The 25,533-nt window shown below is 43.3% G+C and overlaps 2 protein-coding genes across 4 annotated transcripts in view; both read left to right on the top strand.

The window, feature by feature from the left end:
- Positions 1-217: 217 nt before the first annotated feature.
- Positions 218-3,486, top strand: LOC123991558 (enhancer of rudimentary homolog). Its single transcript, XM_046293184.1, has 4 exons — positions 218-656; positions 1,181-1,268; positions 1,684-1,804; positions 2,538-3,486. The coding sequence occupies exons 1-4, from the start codon at positions 654-656 to the stop codon at positions 2,638-2,640; spliced, it is 315 nt and encodes a 104-aa protein (XP_046149140.1). The 5' UTR covers positions 218-653; the 3' UTR covers positions 2,641-3,486.
- Positions 3,487-11,151: 7,665 nt separating this feature from the next.
- The window catches only part of LOC123990539 (serine/threonine-protein phosphatase 4 regulatory subunit 3), a 29,067-nt gene continuing 14,685 nt past the window's right edge, over positions 11,152-25,533 (top strand). For 2 of the 3 annotated variants that reach the window (XM_046291128.1, XM_046291129.1), the window contains exons 1-10: positions 11,153-12,324; positions 12,885-12,940; positions 13,050-13,148; positions 13,467-14,087; positions 17,237-17,314; positions 17,531-17,647; positions 18,473-18,589; positions 24,013-24,144; positions 24,410-24,512; positions 24,795-24,953. In XM_046291128.1, the coding sequence (XP_046147084.1) occupies positions 12,174-12,324; positions 12,885-12,940; positions 13,050-13,148; positions 13,467-14,087; positions 17,237-17,314; positions 17,531-17,647; positions 18,473-18,589; positions 24,013-24,144; positions 24,410-24,512; positions 24,795-24,953 (1,633 nt within the window). In that variant the 5' untranslated portion in view covers positions 11,153-12,173. Of the gene's footprint in view, positions 12,325-12,884; positions 12,941-13,049; positions 13,149-13,466; positions 14,088-17,236; positions 17,315-17,530; positions 17,648-18,472; positions 18,590-24,012; positions 24,145-24,409; positions 24,513-24,794; positions 24,954-25,533 lie in introns of all 3 variants that reach the window. The other variant, XM_046291130.1, reaches the window with a different exon arrangement.

Here is a 25,533-nt window from a genome sequence, read left to right on the forward strand (position 1 = left end):
CGTTATAAATATCACGTAGTAAATGGGGACTTTTATTTTGAATAGGTGCTTTTACTTTGAAATAGATAGATATTTTCTCCACTTTTTAGTGATGGCCATTCGGAGTCTTTTCGGTGAGCAGCCAACTTGGCTCCTTTCACGTAAAAGAGCTGGCCTATTTGGCTCCAAAACGGCTCTTCGTTCAAAATGCTTAGAAATCGACCTAGAACCATGTAAAGCAAAAGGTTGTCAGATTGTGCGTCCAAATACATTTGTACCCGAGCAAAGTATTTTATATATATATTTTTTTTTTACTCACTGAATAAATCTGCGTGGACCAGATTGACGCGCTCTCACCACTATTTATTGTTTCTGCAGTGAGGAATTTCTCTCTTTAGAGAAATGACTTGTGTGCTCCAAAAGCAATCGTAGCAGTACGCAAACCAGGGAGTCAAACGTACGGCTCTTTTCACCACTGCGAATCGGTTCCCGACGTTCAGCAAAAAAATATCCGTTCAAAGGAGCCGTTCCCGAACGAACCATCACTACTTCCTTTCTCGCAATTTCTTTCCATACAGCTACATTTCACGGGGCTAGCAGAGCAATATAACAGCCATTTAAACGCTGAATCTGTAAGTCTAGCTTTAAAAGTATAATCGGACACCAACACAAACATGGTAAGTGTGATTTTTTTTTGCACTGTTCGAAGAGCAAAAATAATCTTGAAACTATATTATCCAATCATTCGACTCTTGCTGAGCTAGTTAGCTAAAACTGTGGCTAGCTGGCTATAGCCCGAGCTACAGGGCTCTGGCAGGAGCTCGCAACTTTACGAGCTAGATACACATTTTTCTAATGAGCCAAATGCAGTTATTTACACTAATGTTAGCAAGCTTCGCGGATGTTGATGCGTGTCATACAAGAATAGCAACTCTATGCGTTATGGAGACAGTAAGCAAAGCTGATCCGTTAGGGACTGTTATGAGGTTCGTCAGACCAAATTCCATCTGCTCTATTCTTATTGGATTAATTGTAACTATGTCTGTATAATAAAATACCATTTGAGCAGTGGTAAAGTGTGTAACAACATTTACTGACAACGTCATGGTCGGTGTGTTTTGGTTGTTACAGTATAGGCCAAATACACACTTACATATGTAAAAAAAATAATTTGAAAAAAGTGTTTTTCTCTTCTTTACAGTCACACACCATTCTGCTTGTCCAGCCAACTAAGAGACCAGAGGGGCGAACATATGCCGACTACGAGTCGGTCAACGAATGCATGGAAGGTGAGAATCAGTCTACAGACACTGAGTGGTGCTGTTTGGGTCTCTGAAGTGGTTGTTCCCAGTAGGTATAACCCCTACCTACTACCCGAATGTCCAATAAGAAGAAAGCTGTTCATGGTTAGTTTCAAAACGTTTTGCTACGGTGTGCTCTACTGAACACGACCCCTGGTGTAGGCCCCACTTAAAGAACACACTGTGCCAAAGAATGGTAAAAAGAAGTGGTTGGCTGTCCTATTGCCTCTGACCAGAACATTGGCCATCGCTTACTGTTATAATATCCAGACGATTCTACATGGTGACATTCTGCTTTTGACTGTTGGTCAGCACGGTTTGTTTTGTCCTGAACTCAGAAGTATTTCCACGTGTAGCCTCGTTCTATGTATCACTGTCTCAACCTGTGTCCCTCCTGATCCAGGTGTGTGTAAAATGTACGAAGAGCACCTGAAGAGGATGAATCCCAACAGTCCCTCCATCACCTATGACATCAGCCAGCTGTTTGACTTCATTGATGACTTGGCAGACCTCAGCTGTCTAGTGTAAGTTGTACTGTGCAACCTCACCATTAGAGCCCAATGGTTTAGCAATAACTCCACCTTGCATTCCAGAGGTGCTATTATTATTAGGTATGGTTGTATTTGTTAGTTGACACTGTAGCAAAATGTTTTGCAATGGGGGGGGGAACAAACAAACAAACAATGATTTGTTATTGGACAAGTTCAGGTAGTCCCTCACCGTTTTCTTGTTTCCATTCCTAGTGAATACCACCCTGGTCTATCCTGTCATTTCACAGCTCTGCCAAGGTTTTGGGGGACTAGGGTTCCATTTTGGATCGCGACTAAAAATTGCCTTCTGTTTTCCCCCGGGTAATTAGGTCTGGTAGAATTTATTTCCCGGGGTCAAATAGCCTCTCTGCCAATTGAGCACAAGGCTTAATGTCGTGGGAGAACAATCTTATGTTCATGACATGTCTCTCCTGGGTCTTATTTTGGGAGTAGCAGGTAGCCTAGTGGTTAGAGCATTGGGCCCGTAACCCAAAGGTTGCTGGATCGAATCCCAGAGTAAAAATCTGTGGTTCTGCCCCTGAACAAGGCAGTAGGCCTTCATTGTAAATAAGAACAAATTCTTAACTGACTTGCCTAGTTAAATTTAAAAAAATGTTTTTGAAAAAAACGTGGTTCTTGTTGGAAATGTTGATGTATTTCCTCACGGTTTGTCTGTTTTTATTCTGTTTAGTGGCTAATGAATACGAACCTTCTGCTCTTCATTCAGGTACCGTGCAGACACTCAGACGTACCAGCCGTACAACAAAGACTGGATCAAGGAGAAGATTTACGTGCTCCTGCGGCGTCAGGCCCAACAAGCTGGGAAGTAAAGGCAGGCAGGAAGGGGGGGTAGCCAAGATGTTGCCCCCATTGCACAGATCTAGGGTCAGTTTGCTCTACCACGGTCAGAACCCAAACCACTAGGAGGTAAAAACCCTGATTCTGGAACAGTGCATGGGGGCAACTTCATCAGATGGGTGTAGGGGTGGGCCTTGGTTTTATTGGTCTGGGTTATTACTGGGCTGTATGAAGGGAGGGGGACAGTGGCCCTGTTTTCGAGTACACACAAAACAAAGTGCAGCCTCCCTTCCTTGAGAATCACAGATCTAGAAGTGATTGGATAGATGCGAGCAAGGTTATCAACCTATTGCTTTCGCCAATCCAACCAGATCAGTGAGTACTCCAAGGAAGGGAGAAAACAGCTATATTGAAGGTATTCGAACAGGGACTGATCTGGGGGTGGGGCTTGGGAGACAAGCCTGTGATTTGTTTGGGTCTATTTGTGGGAGGGGCTAGTTGCTTGGTGAAGATGGATCTATTGAACAGAAGAAAAACGAGCTAAAAACAGGACAACTATTTAAGTACTGTTTTTCTTTCAGCAATTGTTTTCCTTTCTGTTCAAGGAAGATGGATAGGAGTGACTATATGCTTTGTTTTTATACATTTTAAGGGAGAATTGAATTGTAACATGCCACTAAGGGTGTGATTTGTTCATAAAAAAAAAATGAAATTAAAATGTTGATTTTAGATTTAGTGTCAGTAGATTAATTTCCATATTTGCACCTCTTACTGTCATTCTCATTTTAAACCTGTCTGTTTTTGTAAATGTATTTGCCTGACATCTGATTTCATGTTCATTTTGTTATTTTCTCTGAATAAATTAACTATCGTTTTCAGATTTGATTTGGAGTGTCTTTTTTTTACTGAAAGCATATCTATATACTGCTTATGGTACAGACTGCATCTATGCTTTTATACAGAGAAGATGTGAACAGGCAGAGCGGAAGAGGCAAATCTTTATGTAAAGATTATCAATATACAGCTCATCTTTGGTGGAATGAAGATACTCAAATGGATTGAATTGTTTAGATAGAAACATTTGGTAAATTACCAGAGGATGAAACATGACATTCTCTAGGGAGACCTGAATCTGAAAAGATTCTTCCAAATAATTGAATATTACTGTGTACGTGTAGTAGTTATGATTCCTTGTCATTAGCTGCATATATCTTCATATTTTGCGCCAAGTGATGCTGAGAGGCTCTTGCCTTACGTTTTGAAATCTGTGTACTGTTGCTTTAAAATGTGGCGGGCTGCTCGATATGCGCCCAGCTGCAGCCCAACAGAAGCCTGCCACTAAAACTAGGCCGGTTTCCATTGACTCAGGTTTATTTAACAAAAGCAATGTCGCAAATGTGACGTGTAATGGAAAAGGAATATATAGACATTTTCTAAAAATGAACGTTTTTATCCTTTCAACAGTGGTGGATTTATATTTTGGTAAAACTTTATTGCGAACAAATGATAGAAACAGTGATTTTTGAATAAGTGATTAATGCTGACTCGTTTTGAAGGTACGTGGGGCATGTAATGTCACGTAACTATAAATCACCAGTCCGCATCTCATTCACTCTAATATAGCGTATGCTTGCAGGACAGAGCAACAAGTTAAATGTATTTGTCACATGCACCAAATACAATAGGTGTAGACTTTACTGTGAAATGCTTACTTATGAGCTAACAATGCTGAGTTAAAAAGTGAGAAAGATGTGCTAATAAAAAAAAGAAATAGTAAAACAAAATAACAATAACAAATAACAATAACAAGGCTATATACAAGGAGAGAGGTTGTTGTCCTGGCATCCACACTGCCAGTTCTCTGACCTCCCTATAGGCCGTCTCATCGTTGTCGGTGATCAGGCCTACCACTGTTGTGTTGTCAGCAAACTTAATGATGGTGTTAGAGTCATGTTTGGCCACGCAGTTGTGGGTGAGCAGGGAATACAGGAGGGGACTAAGTACACATCCCTGAGGGGCCCCAGTGTTAAGGATCAGTGTGGAAGACGTGTTGTTGCCTACTCTTACCACCTGGGGGGGCGGCCCGCCAGTAAGTCCAGGATCCAGTTGCAGAGGGAGGTGTTTAATCCCAGAGTCCTTAGCTTAGTGATAAGCTTTGTGGGCACTATGGTGTTGAACTATAGTGGTCCTTCTGTAGCTCAGTTGGTAGTCCTTAGCTTAGTGATCCCGGGACCACCCATTAGAATGTATGGCACATGACTGGTGTTGATAAATGCGTCTGCTAAATGGCATATAAATGGCATATATATAGCTGTATGTAGTCAATGAACAGCATTCTCACATAGGTGTTCCTTTTGTCCAGGTGAGAAAGGTCAGTGTGAAGTGTGATTGAGATTGCGTCATCTGTGGATCTGTTGGGGCGGTATGCGAATTGGAGTGGTCAAGGGTGTCCGGAAGGATGCTGCTGATGTGAGCCATGACCAGCTGTAGAAAAGGCCCATGGAGTTGGTGGAATAATCCTTTAATTCATTGCCATTTACTCAGCTGGGCCAGGGGCGCTTTAATTAGGTCAGGTGGAAATGTCCAACAGATCTCAACTCCATAAAAGGAGGAAATTGCCATCACCTGATCCCGCTGCTTTCTCTTCCTTAACTCCATCTCATCCAGAAGTTCTGTGCGTCCATGAATCCACACTACTCAGTAAATATACCACTATATGGTTAACCTCTTCAGTCGACCCTCTACTTTTTTGAACATTCTGTTAAAAATCGCGCAACATTTCAGCGCCCTGCTACTCAGGCCAGGAATATAGTATATGCATATGATTAGTATGTGTGGATAGAAAACACTCAGACGTTTATAAAACTGGTTAAATCACGGCTGTGACTATAACAGAACGTGCGTTTCATCGAAAAGTGCAAGAAAATCTGATCACTGAAAATGGAAATAAATATCCTTGCGCTACTTCCAGGAATTGTTCAAAGTGAACCGAATTACATGAGGCCGAGGTTGCAGTGCCTACAGCTTCCACACAATGTCTAGAGTCTTGTCATTTGATTCGGCTTTGTTTTGGTCGAGCTCTCTCCAGACATTTTTTCGAGACGGACAGCTATAGGATTTACATCGCCTCCTGATGAATTTTATCGCTTATTAACGTGTACTAATACCTAAAGTTGCATTACAAAAGTATTTCGAAGTGTTTTGTGAAAGTTTATCGTCGACTCTTTGAATTTAAAAAAATGACGTTACGTTATGAAACGCTATTTTTTTCCGTTTATCACACAGTCTTCATAGATCGATATCTAGGCTATATATGGACCGATTTAATCAAGAAAAAAAGACCCAATAGTGATTATGGGACATCTAGGAGTGCCAACAAAGAAGATGGTCAAAGGTAATGAATGTTTTATATTTTATTTGTGCGGTTTGTGTAGCGACAACTATGCTAATTATTTTGTTTACGTCCCCTGCGGGTCTTTTGGGGTGTTACATGCTATCAGATAATAGCTTCTCATGCTTTCGCCGAAAAGCATTTTAAAAATCTGACTTGTTGCCTGGATTCACAACGAGTGTAGCTTTAATTTAATACCCTGCATGTGTATTTTAATGAACGTTTGAGTTTTAACTAATACTATTAGCATTTAGCGTAGCGCATTTGCATTTCCAGAGCTCTAGATGGGACGCCTGCGTGCCAGGTAGGAGCAAGAGGTTAAAGGAATTCCTGCCTCAGTCTCATCCATTCCCCTGTCACCTGACACGTGACCACCTGTTCACCTTCATTGTCAGTCATCCTACCTGTCCAGCTACCCACACAGATTCCAATAATCTTTCACCAGCCTTTCAAAGCACTTCATGGCTACTGATGTGAGTACCACAGGGTGGTAATCATTTAGGCAGGTTACCTTTGCTTCCTTGGACACGGGGATTATGGTGGTCTGCTTGAAACCTGTAGGTATTACAGACTCGGTCAGGGAGAGGTTGAAAATGTTAGTGAAGACACTTGACAGTTGGTCCGCTCATGCTTTGAGTACACATCCTGGTAATCTGTCTGGCCCAGCGGCATTGTGAATGTTGACCTGTTTAAAGGTTTTGTTCACATCAGCAACCGAGAGCGTTTATCACACAGTCATCCAGAGCAGATGGTGCTCTCGTGTATGCCTCAGTGTTGCTTGCCAAGAAGCGAGCATAAAAGGCATTCAGCTCATCTGGTAGGCTCGCATCACTGGTCAGCTCATGTCTGTGTTTCCCTTTGTAGTCTGTAATAAATTTCAAGCCCTGCCACATCTGACGAGCGTCAGAGCAGGAGTAGTAGGATTCAATCTTATTCTTCTATTGACGCTTTGATTGTTTGATGGTTTGGGATGTTGCCTGTAATCCATGGCTTCTGGTTGGGATATGTACGTGCAGTCACTGTGGGGACGACGTCATAGATGCACTTATTGATGAAGCCGATGACTGAGGTGGTGTATGTCATTAGATGAATCCCAGAACATATTCCAGTCTGTGCTAGTAAGACAGTCCTGTAGTGTAGCATCCGCATCATCTGACGACTTCCATACTGAGCGAGTCACTGGTACTTCCTGCTTTAGTTTTTGCTTGTATGCAGGAATCAAAAGGATAGAAATATGGTCAGATTTGCCAAATGGGGGTGAGGGAGAGCTTTGTATGCATCTCTGTGTGTGGAGTAAAGGTGGTCTAGGATCCCCCCCTGGTTGCAAATGTGACATGCTGGTAAAAAAATGATAAAATTGATTTAAGTTTGCCTGCATTAAAGTCCCCGGCCATTAGGAGCACAGCTTTTGGGTGAGCATTTTCTTCTTATGGCCTTATAGAGTTGGTTGAGAGCGGTCTTAGTGCCAGCTTCGTTCTGTGGTGGTAAATAGACGGCTACGAATAATACAGATGAGAACTCTCTTGGTAGATAGTGTGGTCTACAGCTTGGATGTCATAAGGTGAATGCACCAATCTGTAAGTCGCTCTGGATAAGAGCGTCTGCTAAATGACTTAAATGTAAATGTAAATGTTATCATAAGGTACTCTACCTCAGGCGAGCAATACCTCGAGACTTCTTTAATATAAGACATTGCCCACCAGCTGTTATTGACAAATAGCCACACCCCTCCACCCCTCGTCTTACCAGAGGTAGAGTCTCTGTTTTGCCAGTGCATGGAAAATCCCGCTAGCTCTATATTGTCTGTGTCTTCGTTCAGCCACGTCTCGGTGAAACATAAGATGTTACAGTTTTTAATGTCCCGTTGGCAGGATAATCTTAATTGTAGGTCATCAATTTTATTTTCCAATGATTGCACGTTAGCAAGAAGAACGGATGTCAGTGGGAGTTTACTCGCTCGCCTCCAGATTCTCAGAAGGCTGCCCGATATGCAGCCCCTTTTCCGGCAAAGTAGTCTTGTCATGTATCCCGCACTCCGGCCTCTTCCTTTTTCCGAGTCTCAGGGATTTGGGCCTGGTCCGGGATGAGCAGTATGTCTTTTGCCTCCGACTCATTGAAGTAGAAATCCTCATTCAAATCGATGTTAGTTATCGCTGTTCTGATGTCCAGAAGCTCTTTTCTGTCATAAGAAACGATGGCGGAAGCATTATGTACTAAAGAAGTTAACACATAAAATAGCACAATTGGTCAGGAGCCTGTAAAACGGCTCTATACCCTCCAGCGCCATTCAAACCCTGCCGAGCACACAAAGATTCAAGTGTACGGAGGAAGAGACCAAATATTTTTTTGGTTTGATTCAAAAGTATGGAAAACGCTCCAAGAAACGCCTGATTATTTGAACAATTACTGTAAATAAGACATGCAGAGTAAGGGCTATAACAAAGCCTGGCACATCTTAAAGATCCAAGTGGAAGGCCTTGAAACAGTGCTACCTGAGTGAAAAAACAGAACTTCTTCAAAGTGGTCCTGGAGGTAAAAGCATGATTGGGATATTTTTCTATCGGAAAGAATGAAATCCTAGGACAAAGACCTGTTGTTTCAATGCACACAACATAAACAGCTCACGTGCTGATAAGTGATGTTACATTAGGCTATAGGACTTCAGCAAGGTAACTTGCAATAATGTTGTGATTCTCAATCTCCACATAGGTGATGACAATTGCCCTGAGGGAGAAGCGTCCGTAGACGATGCTGAGGATGACACCCGGGAGAGAGTACCTACAGGTAGGCTTTTGTATAAATTCCTCTTAAGAAACTATTAGGTTGGCATTGGCTTATCATGAGGCTGTAGCCTGCTTTGCTACTAACTGAAGAAATGCTGAAAATTAGTTGGCTAGCCCATATAATAAGGCCTATACAATATACACATGGCCAAAAGTATGTGGACACGTGCTCGTCGAACATCTCATTCCAAAATCATGGGCATTAATATGGGGTTGGTCCCCACTTTGCTGCTATAACAGCCTCAAGTCTTCTGGGAAGGCTTTCCACTAGATGTTGGAATATTGCTGCGGGGACTTGCTTCCATTCAGCCACAAGAGTATTAGTGAGGTTGGGCGAATAGGCCTGGAACGCAGTCGGCATTCAGGGCTCTGTGCAGGTCATTCAGGTTCTTCCACAGAGATCGCAACAAACCATTTCTGAGTGGACTTTGCTTTGTGCATGGGGGCATTGTCATTCTGAAACAGGAAAAGGCCTTCCCCAAACTGTTGCCACAAAGTTGGAAGCACAGAATCGTCTAGAATGTCATTTTATGCTGTAGAGTCAAGATTTCCCTTCATTGTAAGGGGTCTAGCCTGAACCATGAAAAACTGTCCCAGACCATTATTCCTCCTCCACCAAACTTTACAGTTGCCACTTTGAATTGGGGCAGGTAGTGTTCTCCTAGCATCCGCCAAACCCAGATTAGTCCGTCGGACTGCCAGATGGTGAAGCGTGATTGATCACTCCAGAGAACGCGTTTCCACTGGTCATGAGAACAATGGCGGTGAGTTTTACACCACTCCAGCCGACGCCTGGCATTGTGTTTGGTGATCTTAGGCTTGTGTGCAGCTGCTTGGCCATGGAAACCCATTTCATGAAGTTCCCGACGAACAGTTCTTGTGCTGATGTTGCTTCCAGAGGCAGTTTGGAACTCGGTAGTGAGTGTTTCACTGAGGACAGATAATTTTTACACGCTACATGTTTCATCACTTGCCGGGCCTGTCCTGTGAGCTTGTGTGGCCTACCACTTTGTGGCTGAGCTGTTGTTGCTCCTAGATGTTTACACTTCACAACAGCAGCACTTACAGACCGGGGTAGCTCTAGCAGGGCAGAAATTTGACACATGACAATTACTAGAATATGGCAAATATGAGTAAATTCTTGCATTCTATCTATACTGGCTTTTTCATGCTACCTGAGAAATGAAACAGATACTCATGTGCAATTTGACTAAATGTAAACACTTCAACCACTTAATTTTTATTTGACATTCTAGTTTTTAGTATTTAAAAAATATGTTTTTTAGGTGTGACATCATTATGTCCAGCTGTTTTTACAGATACAAGACAATTAAATGTGATCGCATCATAGCAGGAAATTGTTGTCTACTGGACATGGTTCATTCCTACCAGATACATGTGAAATCCTCATTTTCTTTCTTAGATTCCTTTTCTCCTTTCCTCACTCCATTTCCAACCTTATTTCCTAGCTCCCTTTCTTTTCCAAATCAAATCAAATCAAATTGTATTTGTCACATGAGCTGAATACAAAAGGTGTAAATCTGGAAGCCTTAGGAAGTGCAACATAACCAATATCCCACTGTGTATTCAATTGGGGCTGGGTTGAAAATTCCTGTTTGGATTTCTTCTCAGGTTTTTGCCTGACATATGAGTTCTGTTATACTCACAGACATCATTCAAACAGTTTTATAAACTTCAGAGTGTTTTCTATCCAATACTACTAATAATATGCATATATTAGCAACTGGGACTGAGGAGCAGGCTGTTTACTCTGGGCACCTTTCATCCAAGCTACTCAATACTGCCCCTGCAGCCATAAGATGTCTTAACCAACAATGCAGTTTTAAGAAAATAGTGTTGATAAAATATTTTCTCAATAAACTAATGTAAAAAAAAGTAACATAATAAAACAACAATAACTAGGCTTATATAGGTACCGAGTCAATGTGCGGGGGTACAGGTTAGTTGAGGTAATTGAGGCAATATGTACATGTAGGGGTAAAGCGAGTATGCATAGATAATGAACAGCGAGTAGCAATAGTGAAAAAAAAGTCTTCCTTTCCTTCCCTACTTCTCATTCCTCTATTCCCCTATCGCTATTTCCTTATCTCCTTTCCTTACCTAGCTATTTTCCTAGCTTCCTTTCCTTTACTAATTTTCTTTCCTAGATTCCCTTCTAGCTTTCCTCACTCCATTTTCTAACTCCCTATCCTTTCCTCTTTCCTAGCTTCCTTACCTCCTTTCCTAGATTCCTTTCCATCCCTACCACCCTTTCCTCCCCTCCTTCTCTAGCTCCCTTTCCTTAAAGTTAGGAAAGGAGGAAAGAAAAAGTTCACATGTATGTGCTAGGGATTAACCACGGCCTGAAGATGGAGATAGTATTCCTTTTAGTGACAGGCTACTGCGGGGCTGCAGCTGGATACTATTGTGCTGCCCTGTTGTTGCTGTGCTGGAAACCCCGTACTGACTTTCTGAAGGGACCCAAGATGGCTGAATGGTCACAGGGGCTGTAGTTAACAATTATCTAGATAAGCGATATAATGGAAATGAATGACAAATAATGTTAGTATGTGAAACATAACATTGGGGGGAGTTATACGATTACAGCTTGATGGTCTTCCTCATTTTGAAATGCAAGGACACCCAGTGAGGAGAGAGACTGATTTCTCCGCGGCCCGGAGCCAGAACATGGCGGAACACTTGGGAAAGAAATAGCTAGCTAGCAGCTAACGTATTATAGAAAGCCGTATAGCTGATCGGAAAAGTCGGGCTACATTTAACGACACTGGTTGCGGTTCGTAAACGGGCAATAATGTAACCGGTGTATGGTATTTGTCGATGTATAATAATGTACTGTTTTCATAAGATGTTGAATGTAGCAAGGCAGTTAGCCGACTAGCTAGCTAACGTGCTAGCTAGTTAGCTCCGGTAGATAGCTAGCTAGCTAGCATATAGCAATCATCTCAGTGTACTATAGCTGAAGTCCTCTAACATAGTATATTTGTAATATTACACGGAATGTTTCCCATTCGAACCTAGTTTATATACGTATTATTTGGTCTATGGTTGTACTGTTTGTGTAGCTAGTTTCTGAAGGAGACTGTCGGTAGCTAGCTAACCGATCTGCTAGACAGTGCGAACGGACGCGTCGTAGGCTTTTTGGTCTGAGCGAGGCAAGTTTTGTGGTTGCCAGCTAGCATCTGTAGCAAGCTACACATAGCGAACTGTGATAACTAGCTAGTAAATCTAGTTAAAAAAACTCTTCTGACTAAGTGGATGTACGGTAGTTGATCCTCACAACCACCACACTAGGCAGTCGGTAGAGTTGGCGCGTTGCGGAGCAAGGTAAACAGAAGTCGGCTGGGGAAAGCGGTCACGACCACCTGCCAAGATGACGGACACCCGCCGCCGAGTCAAAGTTTATACGCTCAACGAGGACAGACAATGGGACGACCGCGGCACCGGACACGTCTCCTCGGGCTATGTAGAGCGGCTGAAAGGCATGTCTCTGCTGGTGCGAGCGGAGAGCGATGGTGAGTCAGGTAAAAGCATTGTTATACTCTCACTAATACTCACAACCATTGATTGATTACTATACTCTTTGTTCTGATAATGTCACGATGTTGTCGATAACACCTAGCTAGCTATCTGTAAACAAACTACGTAGCCTCGTTTTTGTGTACTATTATGAAGACAGTCAAAAGAGGAGTCTCCATATCTAATTAGTGGTTGGTTCATTGATCCCTTGAGTCCTACACAAGTCACTGACTCCTGAATCCTCATACTATGTGCACTAAAATATACAAAATATACAAATACATAGCTAGAAGTGATCATGGAATATCATGTCCCATCTCAGCCAGGCCCCTGTTGTAAATGCAGCACAGTCTAAACACTATGTTGTGGCCTTACAGTTACATAATCACACTGTCCCCACAGCCGCCCAAAGAGGGGCCGAGATACACAACTCCCGATTTAGCCCCCCGCCGTCCTTTTGCAGCAGTGAGCTGCGTCCACTTCAGCTGTCGAAATCTTTGCGCAAAGCTGCATGTTAGTTTTTGGTGTCATCGCTAACTCACTTTGTGTTTCTTCACACCCCCAGGTTCCCTGCTGCTGGAGTCGAAGATAAACCCAAACACAGCCTACCAGAAACAACAGGTCAGTCACTTGCTGGACGAAGACACTTGAATGTTAGCGTCATGTCTCCTGTCTTATTCTAACAGGGTATTTATGATAGTAATAGTGCTGTTTTGTCTCTTTCCATCAGGACACGTTGATAGTATGGTCGGAGGCTGAGAACTATGACCTGGCCCTCAGCTTCCAGGAGAAGGCTGGCTGCGATGAGATCTGGGAGAAAATCTGTCAGGTAATCCCACTTTTCTTCTCTGTGTGTGAGTATAAGATGAAGGTGGAACATACTCAACTCTATTGTCTTGTGGCTAGAATCCAAAAGTCCCTTAATAATGAAGTGTAATTATATGTTTAGCTTTCACTTAATGTGAGAATGTAATTTTCTACATTTCTAAGTATGGTTTAAAGGATAGAACTGGCATGTTCATGTATAACATGCCTTCATGCGTTGTTTTGACTCGTGTTTCGCTCTGTTCTGTCCCTAATGTTCTGTTGTTATAACTCATTGGTTTGTTTGTGTGATTTTTGACTCCCGTGTCTCCGTCTCTACTAGGTCCAGGGCAAGGACCCGTCGGTGGACATCACCCAAGAGCTGGTGGATGAGTCGGAGGAGGAGCGCTTCGACGACATGTCCTCCCCGGGGCTCGAGCTCCCACCCTGCGAGCTGGGCCGCCTCGAGGAGCTCGCAGAACTTGTGGCCTCCTCCCTCCCCTCGCCCTTACGCCGTGAGAAACTGGCCCTGGCTGTGGAGAACGAGGGCTACATCCGCAAGCTCCTGGAGCTCTTTCGCCAGTGCGAGGATCTGGAGAACGCCGACGGCCTCCACCACCTCTATGAGATCGTCAAGGGCATTTTCCTGCTGAACCGCACGGCACTGTTCGAGGTTATGTTCTCAGAGGAGTGCATCATGGACGTGATTGGCTGCCTGGAGCACGACCCTGTGCTGGGGGCTGCGCCGCGGCGCCACCGTGACTTCCTCACCAAGACTGCCCGCTTCAAGGAGGTGATCCCCATCGGCGACCCTGAGTTGCGTGCCAAGATCCACCAGACGTACCGGGTGCAGTACATCCAGGACATGGTGCTGCCCACGCCGTCGGTGTTCGAGGAGAACATGCTCTCCACGCTGCACTCGTTCATCTTCTTCAACAAGGTGGAGATCGTGGGCATGCTGCAGGTGAGATTGTGGGGACACTGGGAGGGCACCAGCATGCACAGTAAACACAAACATGTTTTGTATTTTTTTCCTTGTTACTTTTTTCTATAATTAGTAGCATTTTATCTCTGCATTGTTGTCCCGTCAGTAAGCATTTCACTGTTAGTCTGCACCTGTTGTTTACCAACGATGTGACAAATAAGATTTGATTTTGATTTGAATTAAGTGGCCACAGTCAGGACAACATAGGCCAGAGTAAGGTGCTACACACACACACATGCAGGTGTACATGGGGAGCATGGTGAAATGTCAGCGATTTCTGTGTTTTGGTTTTTATTTTTGTTTTGTTTTTCTTATGATAGCCATATAAACCCCAGTCTGAGTACCAGTCGCTAACGTTCCACTCCTTGTCATTGGCAAATAAACGGGCCTTTCGGCAATCTCAACATTCAATATGTGCTGGATTTACAGTGGAGTTGCTCATTGGTTTTTGGAAATAACATTGAATATTTTCCATGATGACATGTGGAGCCTTAAATAGAATTATAAGTTATAACAAAGTCAAAAATAAACATTTAGCACTTAGCTTGGCCAGTTGTTGTATTTTAAGGCATTTTGTGGTTTGAATTGCATTATGCATGTGAGCTGTGAGCTCCAAACTTTTGACAGACTGGTTTCATCTGGACAAACAAACTGTTGCTTAGCAACCAGATACCAACATGTTCTGTGAAGAGAAAGTGATAGTGTTCCAATATTTGCATAATCGTTGTGATTGGACGATAACTGTGATGGTGATCTCAAGCTCATTATTGATAGTGTTCGTATTTGAAGATGGCAGAAAGGCCAGTGTCTTTGGCACATGACATGGAGTACAGGAAGTTCGCTAGTAAGGAGACTGGTACCCATATGAACCACGCCTAGAGCCCAGAGGTTCATTCTCCTGGCCCTAACCACACCCCTTGGAACTAAAATAAATGGTCAGCATTTGTGTCATTACAGAGGCACCAGATAAAGTCTAGTATAAATAACTGCTCTGTGTTCTCACTATAAAGAAAGCCTGTGCTTTTTACTTTGTCTTGTATGTGCTGTACCCATGGTCAATGATTGGCTGCTTTTATGGTCAAGTGACCTTATGGTTGTTACACTGTCAACTCCACACCTTGTTTGTGTACGCTAGTCTCCGTGGAAACGGAAGAGTGTTTTGTAAACAGGTTATGCTGTTTGGGGGGAAACGGACAGACATGGGCTGTGTTAATCAGGCACCAAAGGGAAGAAAGTAGACTGAAGCAGCGAGGGACTAGCTGGACTTGTCCAATAAGAAAACTTAATTAGTTAACTATGGTAAAATGTTGTGACTAGGAAATGCTTAGGTGCGGATACAATGTGTATACTGAACAAAATATAAATGCAATATGTAAAGTGTTGGACCCATGTTTTATGAGTTGAAATAAAAGTTACCAGATATATTGTCCATACACTAGTGAGCCTGACAGGTGTGGTATATCAAAAGCTGATTAAACAGCATAATCATTACACAGGTGCACCTTGTGCTAGGGAAAATAAAAGGCCACTCTAAAGTTTTGTTCATAACTCAATGCCACAGATGTTTTGAGGGAGCGTGCAATTGGCATGCTGACTGTAGGAATGTCCACCAGATCTTTAATTAATTTCTCTACCATAAGCCACCTCCAACATCGTTTTAGAGAATTTGGCAGTATGTCCAACCGGCCTCACTACCGCAGAACTCGTGTATGTTGTCGTGTGGGCGAGTGGTTTGCTCATGTCAACGTTGTGAACAGACTGCCACATGGTGGGGGATTATGGTGGGGGCAGGCATAAGCTACGGACAACAAACACTTACATTTTATCGATGGCAATCTGAATGCACAGAGATGCCGTGATAAGATCCTGAGGCCCATTGTTGTGCCATTCATCAGCCGCCATCACCTCATGTTTCAGCATGATAATGCACGGCCTCATGTCGCCAGGATCTGAACAAAATTCCTCGAAGTTGTAATTATCCCAGTTCTTCCATTTCCTGCGTGCTCACTGTACATGTGACCCATTGAGCATGTTTGGGATGTTCAGGACTGGTGTGTATGACAGCGCATTCCAGTTCCCGCCAATATCCAGCAACTCCGCACAACCATTTAAGAGGAGTGGGACAACATTCCACAGGCCACAATCAACAGCCTGATTAGCTCTATGCAAAGGAGATGTCAAACTGCTTGAGGCAAATGGTGGTCACACCAGATACTGACTGGTTTTCTGTGACCGACAGATGCATATCTGTATTGATATCCAGTGATCAATCCATACATTAGGGTCTAATGAATTTATTTCAATTGACTGATTTCCTTATATTGAACTGTAACTCAAGTAAAAATCTGTGAAATTTTTGCATGTTGCATTTTTTAATAATTTTGTTCAGTATGTTACGATTCTAAACTTATTTTGATTCTGCTATTTTAAATGTTCCAAACATATTGCTCACTATATGTCTGCTGCAGTGGGATAAGCGAGAGCCATTCCAAAACTAGGTTTTGATCAGTCATGGAAATAAGTGCTGAAAACATGTTTGCTCACCATTTTAAAAAGAGGAGAACGTGCTGTAGAAGGAAACAGAGTTTTGTCACAGGTACTGCCCACTAGTGCAAAAAGAATATTGTGATTAATGAAAAAATATATATGGCAATATAAGTAAATAAATATGCCGATATGTAACGATCATTTTCACCCTCCCATCACTAATGAGGACTTCTCATAAAGGTCCTTTTATCTAGGAAACGGTTTTCAACTTCCTCTTACAGTGAGTCAGGTTTGTTAAGCTAAAATGTTTTTCAACTAAAAGTTAAAATGAGTGTTCTTATTGGACAAGGAACGGTAGTACTTCCTCTTTTTGGAAAATGTTTCTCTTGTTTCGTACCTATTGAAACAACCCCAGGGTTAACACTGCATGGTGGAACAGCTAAACATCAGCAGACCTATTGACCATGCCAACTTCAGATACAAATGGCCTTCATAGGCACAGAGCTACGATCAGCTTACCCCTCTCCAACCATAGCCTTTTGGGAGTCAAACCCAAGAACGGACAGATCTGTGTCCATGTACAACTTTATGCCGTTGTCCTCCTCAACCTTTTCTCTTGTTTTTCTTTCCTTCACGGTCAGGACGATGAGAAGTTCCTGACAGACCTCTTTGCACAGCTCACAGACGAGGCCACAGATGACGACAAGCGATATGAATTGGTACGCCAACTGACATCCGCACAGACGCAACTAATGCCGGACTCCCACTATGGGCCCTACAAAACTAGGTCGCATTACCAGGCCGGTAGGGCTTGGCTTGGCCTTATAATGTGAATCAAGCACAAGGGTTTATTTGGACAAAATTGACAATTATTACCACCTTTCTCACACATTGTATAGTAGTCATTGGCTAACATGAAGTTCTCTTCTCCACAGGTAAACTTCCTAAAGGAGTTCTGCGCCTTCTCCCAAACGTTACAACCTCAAAACAGAGAAGCCTTCTTCAAGACTCTGTCGAACATGGGCATTCTCCCTGCACTAGAGGTGGTACTGGTGAGAGCCCACACAGCACTCCAGACCTGGGTCATACACAACAAATACTTGAAAGTGTTTGAGGAATTTATTTTCATAGTCTTGGGAAGAAGGAGAAATGTATTGTTTGTTAAAATGTGACATACTGGCAGCTGGTCTTGCCATGATTATAGTCTGTGTGTAATTTTAAAGTTGTATTAGTTGTATGTATGGCATACACCGTCCAATGAAATGCTTACTCGCAGGTTCCTTCTGGACAATGCAACAACAATAATAAATAATAATAGGAACATAAAGTAAATGTTTCAGAATAACAGAATAAACATGTTAACATCAGTAGAATACATGAGGCCCAATTTATAATACAATATTTACACATGTTTGTGGAAGAGAGGATTGGTGAAGTGTTTAAATTGTCCAGTATTTAGCGATCATTGCAATTTTATTTTTGTGTTTTGTGCACATAAATAAATAATAGTGTTACTTATAAGCCCATGTGAGCTGGCCATCAATAGGTGTATGACACTAGAATAAAATCAATCAGTCAACAATCAGTTAATTCATCTTGGGTGTCAGGGTCAGAAATGGTAAAATAACTTTTGGAAGCATTCCATTTGACCAGGCAAACTAAATCAAATACCGCTCAAGCATTTGACTGCTCTTTTTTGACCAGCCATACTAAGGTGCCATCGGCCTTTAACAATTACAATTACTAACACATTCACATGTTTTTTTCCTTCACTAACTACTTATGATGTTGTTATTCTAGTCTATTCTGTTCTACTCCGTAATATTCTATTCCATTGTGTTCTGTGACTGATGTGGTGTGTGTGTTCGTGCCATCAGGGGATGGATGATGTGCAGGTGCGTGGTGCGGCCACCGATATCTTCTCCTATCTGGTGGAGTACAACCCCTCTATGGTACGAGAGTTTGTCATGCAGGAGTCCCAGCAGAACGATGACGTGAGTACAGCTCTCACCTATACCAGGGATGTGTATTAATATGAACCAAACATAAGAAAACACAATTAAGCGGGGAGGGACCTACACCTACAGTTGAAGTTGGAAGTTTACATACACTTAGGTTGGGGTCATTAACTCGTTTTTCAACCACTCCACACATTTCTTGTTAACACTGTAAAATCCATGGAGAACAAGAGCACCTCCTCCCAGCTGTCCACTGCACTGAGGCTAGGTAACACGGCCTCCACCGATAAATCCATGATAATCGAAAACTTCAACGAGCATTTCTCAACGGTTGGCCATGCCTGCCTCCTGGCTACTCCAACCTCGATTGGAAAGCTGCCGCAGTCATCCCCCTCTTCAAAGGGGGAGACACCCTGGACCCAAACTGTTACAGATCTATATCCATCCTGCCCTGCCTATCTAAGGTATTCGAAAGCCAAGTCAACAAACAGATCACTGACCGTCTTGAATCCCACCGTACCTTCTTCACTGTGCAATCTGGTTTCCGAGCCGGTCACGGGTGCACCTCAGCCACGCACAAGGTACTAAACTATATCATAACCGCCATCGATAAAAGACAGTACTGTGCAGCCGTCTTCATCGACCTGGCCAAGGCTTTCGACTCTGTCAATCACCATATTCTTATCGGCAGACTCAGTAGCCTCGGTTTTTCTAATGACTGCCCTGCATGGTTCAGCAACTACTTTGCAGACAGCGTTCAATGTGTCAAATTGGAGGGCATGTTGTCCGGACCTCTGGCAATCTCTATGGGGGTGCCACAGGGTTCAATTCTCGGGCCGACTCTTTTCTCTGTATATATCAATGATGTTGCCCTTGCTGCGGGTCATTCCCTGATCCACCTCTACGCAGACAACACCATTCTGTATACTTCTGGCCCTTCCTTGGACACTGCAATCTAACCCCCAAACGAGCTTCAATGCCATACAACACTCCTTCCGTGGCCTCCAACTGCTCTTAAACGCTAGTAAAACTAAATGCATGCTTTTCAACCGTTCGTTGCCTGCACCCGCACGCCCGACTAGCATCACCACCCTGGATGGTTCCGACCTAGAATATGTGGACATCTATAAGTACCTAGGTGTCTGGCTAGACTGTAAACTCTCCTTCCAGACTCATATTAAACATCTCCAATCCAAAATCAAATCTAGAGTCTGCTTTCTATTCCGCAACAAAGCCTCCTTCACTCACGCCGCCAAACTTACCCTAGTAAAACTGACTATCCTAACGATCCTCGACTTCGGCGATGTCCTCTACAAAATAGCTTCCAATACTCTACTCAGCAAACTGGATGCAGTTTATCACAGTGCCATCCGTTTTGTTACTAAAGCACCTTATACCACCCACTGCGACCTGTATGCTCTAGTCGGCTGGACCTCGCTACATATTCGTCGCCAGACCCACTGGCTCCAGGTCATCTACAAGTCCATGCTAGGTAAAGCTCCGCCTTATCTCAGTTCACTGGTCACGATGGCAACGCCCACCCGTAGCACGCGCTCCAGCAAGTGTATCTCACTGATCATCCCTAAAGCCAACACCTGATTTGGCCGCCTTTCCTTCCAGTTCTCTGCTGCCTGTGACCGGAACGAATTGCAAAAATCGCTGAAGTTGGAGACTTTTATCTCCCTCACCAACTTCAAACATCTGTTATCTGAGCAGCTAACCGATCGCTGCAGCTGTACATAGTCCATCGGTAAATAGCCCACCCAATTTACCTACCTCATCCCCATACTGTTTTTATTTATTTTATTTTCTGCTCTTTTGCACACCAGTATCTCTACCTGCACATGACCATCTGATCATTTATCACACCAGTGTTAATCTGCAAAATTGTAATTATTCGCCTACCTCCTCATGCCTTTTTGCACACAATGTATATACTCTTTTTTTTTTTTGTCTGCTGTGTTATTGACTTGTTTATTGTTTACTCCATGTGTAACTCTGTGTTGTTGTCTGTTCACACTGCTATGCTTTATCTTGGCCAGGTCGCAGTTGTAAGTGAGAACTTGTTCTCAACTGGCCTACCTGGTTAAATAAAGGTGAAATAAAAATTAACAAACTATAGTTTTGGCAAGTCGGTTGGGACATCGACTTTGTGTATGACACAAGTAATTTTCCAACTATTGTTGACAGATTATTTCACTTATAATTCACTGTATCACAATTCCAGTGGGTCAGAAGTTTACATACACTAAGTTGATTGTGCCTTTAAACAGCTTGGAAAATTCCAGAAAATTATGTCATGGCTTTAGAAGCTTCTGATAGGCTAATTGACATCATTTGAGTCAATTGGAGGTGTACCTGTGGATGTAGTTCAAGGCCTACCTTCAAACTCAGTGCCTCTTTGTTTGACATCACGTGAAAATCAAAAGAAATCAGCCAAGATCTCAGAAAATAAATTATAGACCTCCACATGTCTTGTTCATCCTTGGGGGCAATTTCCAAATGCCTGAAGGTACCACCTTCATCTGAACAAACAATAGTACGCAAGTATAAACACCAAGGGACCACGCAGCCATCATACCGCTCAGGAAGGAGACGTGTTCTGTCTCCTAAAGATGAACGTACTTTGGTGCGAAAGGTGCAAATCAATCTCAGAACAACAGCAAAGGACCTTGTGAAGATGCTGGAGGAAACAGGTACAAAAGTATCTATATCCACAGTAAAATGAGTCCTATATAAACATAACCTGAAAACCGTTCAGCAAGGAAGCCACTGCTCCTAAACCGCCATTAAAAAAAGCCAGACTACGGTTTGAAACTGCACATGGGTACAAATATCTTACTTTTTGGGAGAAATGTCCTCTGGTCTGATGAAACAAAAATAGAACTGTTTGGCTATAATGACCATAGTTTTTTTTGTTTGGGGTAAAAAGGGGGCTTGCAAGCCAAAGAACACCATCCCAACCATGCAGCACGGGGGTGGCAGCATCATGTTGTGGGGGTGCTTTGATGCAGGAGGGACTGGTACACAAAATAGATGGCATCATGAGGAGAAAATTACGTGGATATATTGAAGCAACATCTCAAGACCACAATCAGGAAGTTAAAGCTTGGTCGCAAATGGGTCTTCCAAATGGACAATGACCCCCAGCATACTTCCAAAGTTGAGGCAAAATGGTGTAAGGACAACAAAGTCAACGTATTGGAGTGGCCATCACAAAGCCCTGTTTTCAATCCCATAGAAAAGTTGTGGGCAGAACTGAAAAAGCGTGTGTGAGCAAGGAGGCCTACAAACCTGACTCAGTTACACCAGATTGGGCCAAAATTCATCCAACTTATTGTGGGAAGCTTGTGGAATGCTAGGCAATGCTACCAAGTACTAATTGAGTGTATGTAAACTTCTGACCCCCTGGGAATGTGATGAAAGAAATAAAAGCTGAAATAAATCATTCTCTCTATTATTATTCTGACATTTCACATTCTTATAGTAAAGTGGTGATCCTATACTGACCTAAGACAGGGAATTGTGAAACTGAGTTTATATGTATGTGGCTGAGGTGTAACAAAAACAACTTTAACTGTGAGGTGTAAACTTCCAACTTTAACTGTGAGGTGTAAACTTCCAACTTTAACTGTACCTGAATTTGTGCAATAGAAACTACAAGACCATGGTGCTTGCCTACGGAGCTGTGAGGGGAACGGCACCTCAGTACCTCCAGGCTCTGATCAGGCCCTACACCCAAATAAGGGCACTGCGTTCATCCACCTCTGGCCTGCTCGCCTCCCTACCACTGAGGAAGTACAGTTCCCGCTCAGCTCAGTCAAAACTGTTCGCTGCTCTGGCTCCCCAATGGTGGAACAAACTCCCTCACGACGCCAGGACAGCGGAGTCAATCACCACCTTCCGGAGACACCTGAAACCCCACCTCTTTAAGGAATACCTAGGATAGGATAAAGTAATCCTTCTCACCCCCCCCCCCCTTAAAATATTTAGATGCACTATTGTAAAGTGGTTGTTCCACTGGATGTCATAAGGTGAATGCACCAATTTGTAAGTCGCTCTGGATAAGAGCGTCTGCTAAATGACTTAAATGTAAATGTAAATGTAATGATCTAATGGTCTAATGTTGTTATGGTCTAATGTTGTTATGGTCTAATGTTGTTATGGTCTAATGGTCTAATGTTGTTATGATCTAATGTTGTTATGATCTAATGTTGTTATGATCTAATGGTCTAATGCTGTTATGGTCTAATGGTCTAATGTTGTTATGGTCTAATGTTGTTATGGTCTAATGGTCTAATGTTGTTATCGTAGAATGTATGCACACATGACTGTAAGTCGCTTTGGATAAAAGCGTCTGCTAAATGGCATATATTATTATTATTATTATTATTATTATAAACTCTCATTGTCTTTGCAAAAAATGTTTCCCGTTTGGTTTAAACTGTGTCCGTTGCAAAACATTTAGAACTGAATTTGCTATGGGGTTTGTCTAATGAATACACCCCTGCATTCCCTTAGTAGGACATCAGAGAGTCTAACCTCAGAGTTATGGACTATCGAAATGGGACAAATATGAAACAACCAAATAAACTGAATGTTCCGGAACACTAGAGATCCCTTTCGGTTCTGTTTCCTTTCCTCAAAATGTCGTCCTTTTCCGGGTTTCGGTTCTGTTCCCTGAACTGGTTGGAACATTGTGAGGGGTGACGTTCCAGGTTTTCGTTTTTGCTGTCGCGATGCTGTGCATTTCAGAATATTTCTAGGCTTATGTCCCATCAATGAGTTTCCTGAGACGTTACACACCTTTCCAGGCTTTGTGATCTTGAATCCTTTGGTAATCTTCACAGCTTGACTGCAATAAAAATGACCTGGAACGCCACCATTGTGCATTCTGCTGCGTTCACATAGGCGACTCATCATGCCAGGACGAAACCTGATGTCACTGTTTGCAATGAGACAGTGATGCCTAAAATGTTGAACCTTTTGCCTTCTGTTTGCATAAGACTTGTCATGAAGACTAACTAAAGCAATAGCTTGGCTCATTTTAATGTCTTATCAGGATATGTTTAGCGACATCACCTACGGTTTAGCTAGGAAGTTTGGATGTTCAAAGTGTCATATTTGTTCAGTTTGGAATTTTGGATGTAGCTAAGCTAGCATGTTCTTCAAATCAGCCAGCCAGGCAAACTGCCAAGCAACATAGGGTAGTCTAAGTTTTCACGTCATCCGGTCTGACGTTCTTTGAGTCGCCTATGTGTGTTTTTAAAGGTAGCATGAGTGCTCGTGGTAATATTGCCTCTAGATGCTGATCTTGGGTCAGTTTTGCATTTCCCCCCACGGATGTTTAATGTTAGGTTTGGGGGAGGGGAAGCTGATCCCAGATCTGTCCCTAGGGGAGCAGTGCTAATGGTGTCTGTCTAAAGTCTCTCTTGTATCTCCCACCATGTCTCTCCCAGGACATTCTGCTGATCAACCTGATCATTGAGCACATGATCTGTGACACGGACCCCGAGCTGGGCGGCGCCGTGCAGCTGATGGGCCTACTGCGCACCCTGGTGGACCCTGAGAACATGCTGGCTACCGCTAACGTGAGTAGAGCTTCTTACCTCTTAACCTCTCACCCTTCTTTATTACACCTCTCACCCCGAGCTAACAACCCTCACCCAGGAACATGCTTGTCATCGTCAACGAAAGTTTAGCTCCTTCTCACACCTCTCTCCTCTCGTCCGGAGACCAGGCCTCTCTCGTCTAACCCCTGGTGTAGATCTCCTGTGTTTTGTTGAAGCTTTTTTATTTATTTATTTTTTTACTTGGGAGTGTTTGTAACTCAGTTTGTCTCTGGTCCTTCTGCAGAAAACGGAGAAGACTGAGTTCCTAAGCTTCTTCTACAAGCACTGCATGCACATCCTCTCTGCTCCTCTACTGGCAAACACCACAGACGACAAACTCAGCAAAGGTGAGTCATCAATCCCCTGTACGTGTGTGTGCAAAGATTACATTATTTTTGACCTGACCATGGCCCACTGTAAATGTGAGTTCTCTGATTATCATGAGAACACATTCACTGAAAGTTATACATACAGGCACGCTCACCTGAGATGAGCTACTGTATGTGTGAGTGAATGACCACCAATCTTACACACACACACACGCTCACCATATGAGCCACTGTACTGTATGTGTGGGAGTGCTTTATGATAGTTATGAACCCCCCCCAAACACCACCTCTCTCCCCCAGATGACTTCCAGACATCTCAGCTGCTGGCTCTGATCCTGGAGCTGCTGACGTTCTGCGTGGAACACCACACCTACCACATCAAGAACTACATCATCAACAAGGACGTCTTACGCCGTGTCCTGGTGCTCACCGCCTCGCAGCACGCCTTCCTGGCCCTTTGTGAGTCTATATATATATTACACACATACACCGTAAAGTCAGGGGTTAAAGTTCACTGTTCAGGGATGCAAACTAGTCACCTTTAGGTGAAATTCGCCGTTTTGAATCCAAAATAGGTGGACCTACGCGATTCGTGTAGATCTGACGAGAAAAGGTTGGGAGGGAGGGGTGCTTTGGATCACTACTGGCTGTAAGAGGTTGACTGATGCGTATTCGGAGCAATACTGTCTGTATCCAAGGCTCAGCCAATTGTTCACATAACAACAGAATGCAGCCTGACCACGGAGACGGGGGTGATGAAGGCAACGTTAGGTGAGCAGCCTGACCACGGAGACGGGGGTGATGAAGGTAACGTTAGGTGGGCAGCCTGACCACGGAGACGGGGGTGATGAATGTAACGTTAGGTGAGCAGCCTGACCACGGAGACTTCTGTAGCTCAGTTGGTAGAGCATGGCGCTTGTAACGCCAGGGTAGTGGGTTCGATCCCCGGGACCGCCCATACGTAGAATGTATGCACACATGACTGTAAGACGCTTTGGATAAAAGCATCTGCTAAATGGCATATATATAACTGTATCCT

This window comes from Oncorhynchus gorbuscha, linkage group LG12, assembly GCF_021184085.1.
Source record: "Oncorhynchus gorbuscha isolate QuinsamMale2020 ecotype Even-year linkage group LG12, OgorEven_v1.0, whole genome shotgun sequence".
Lineage (NCBI taxonomy): Eukaryota > Metazoa > Chordata > Actinopteri > Salmoniformes > Salmonidae > Oncorhynchus > Oncorhynchus gorbuscha.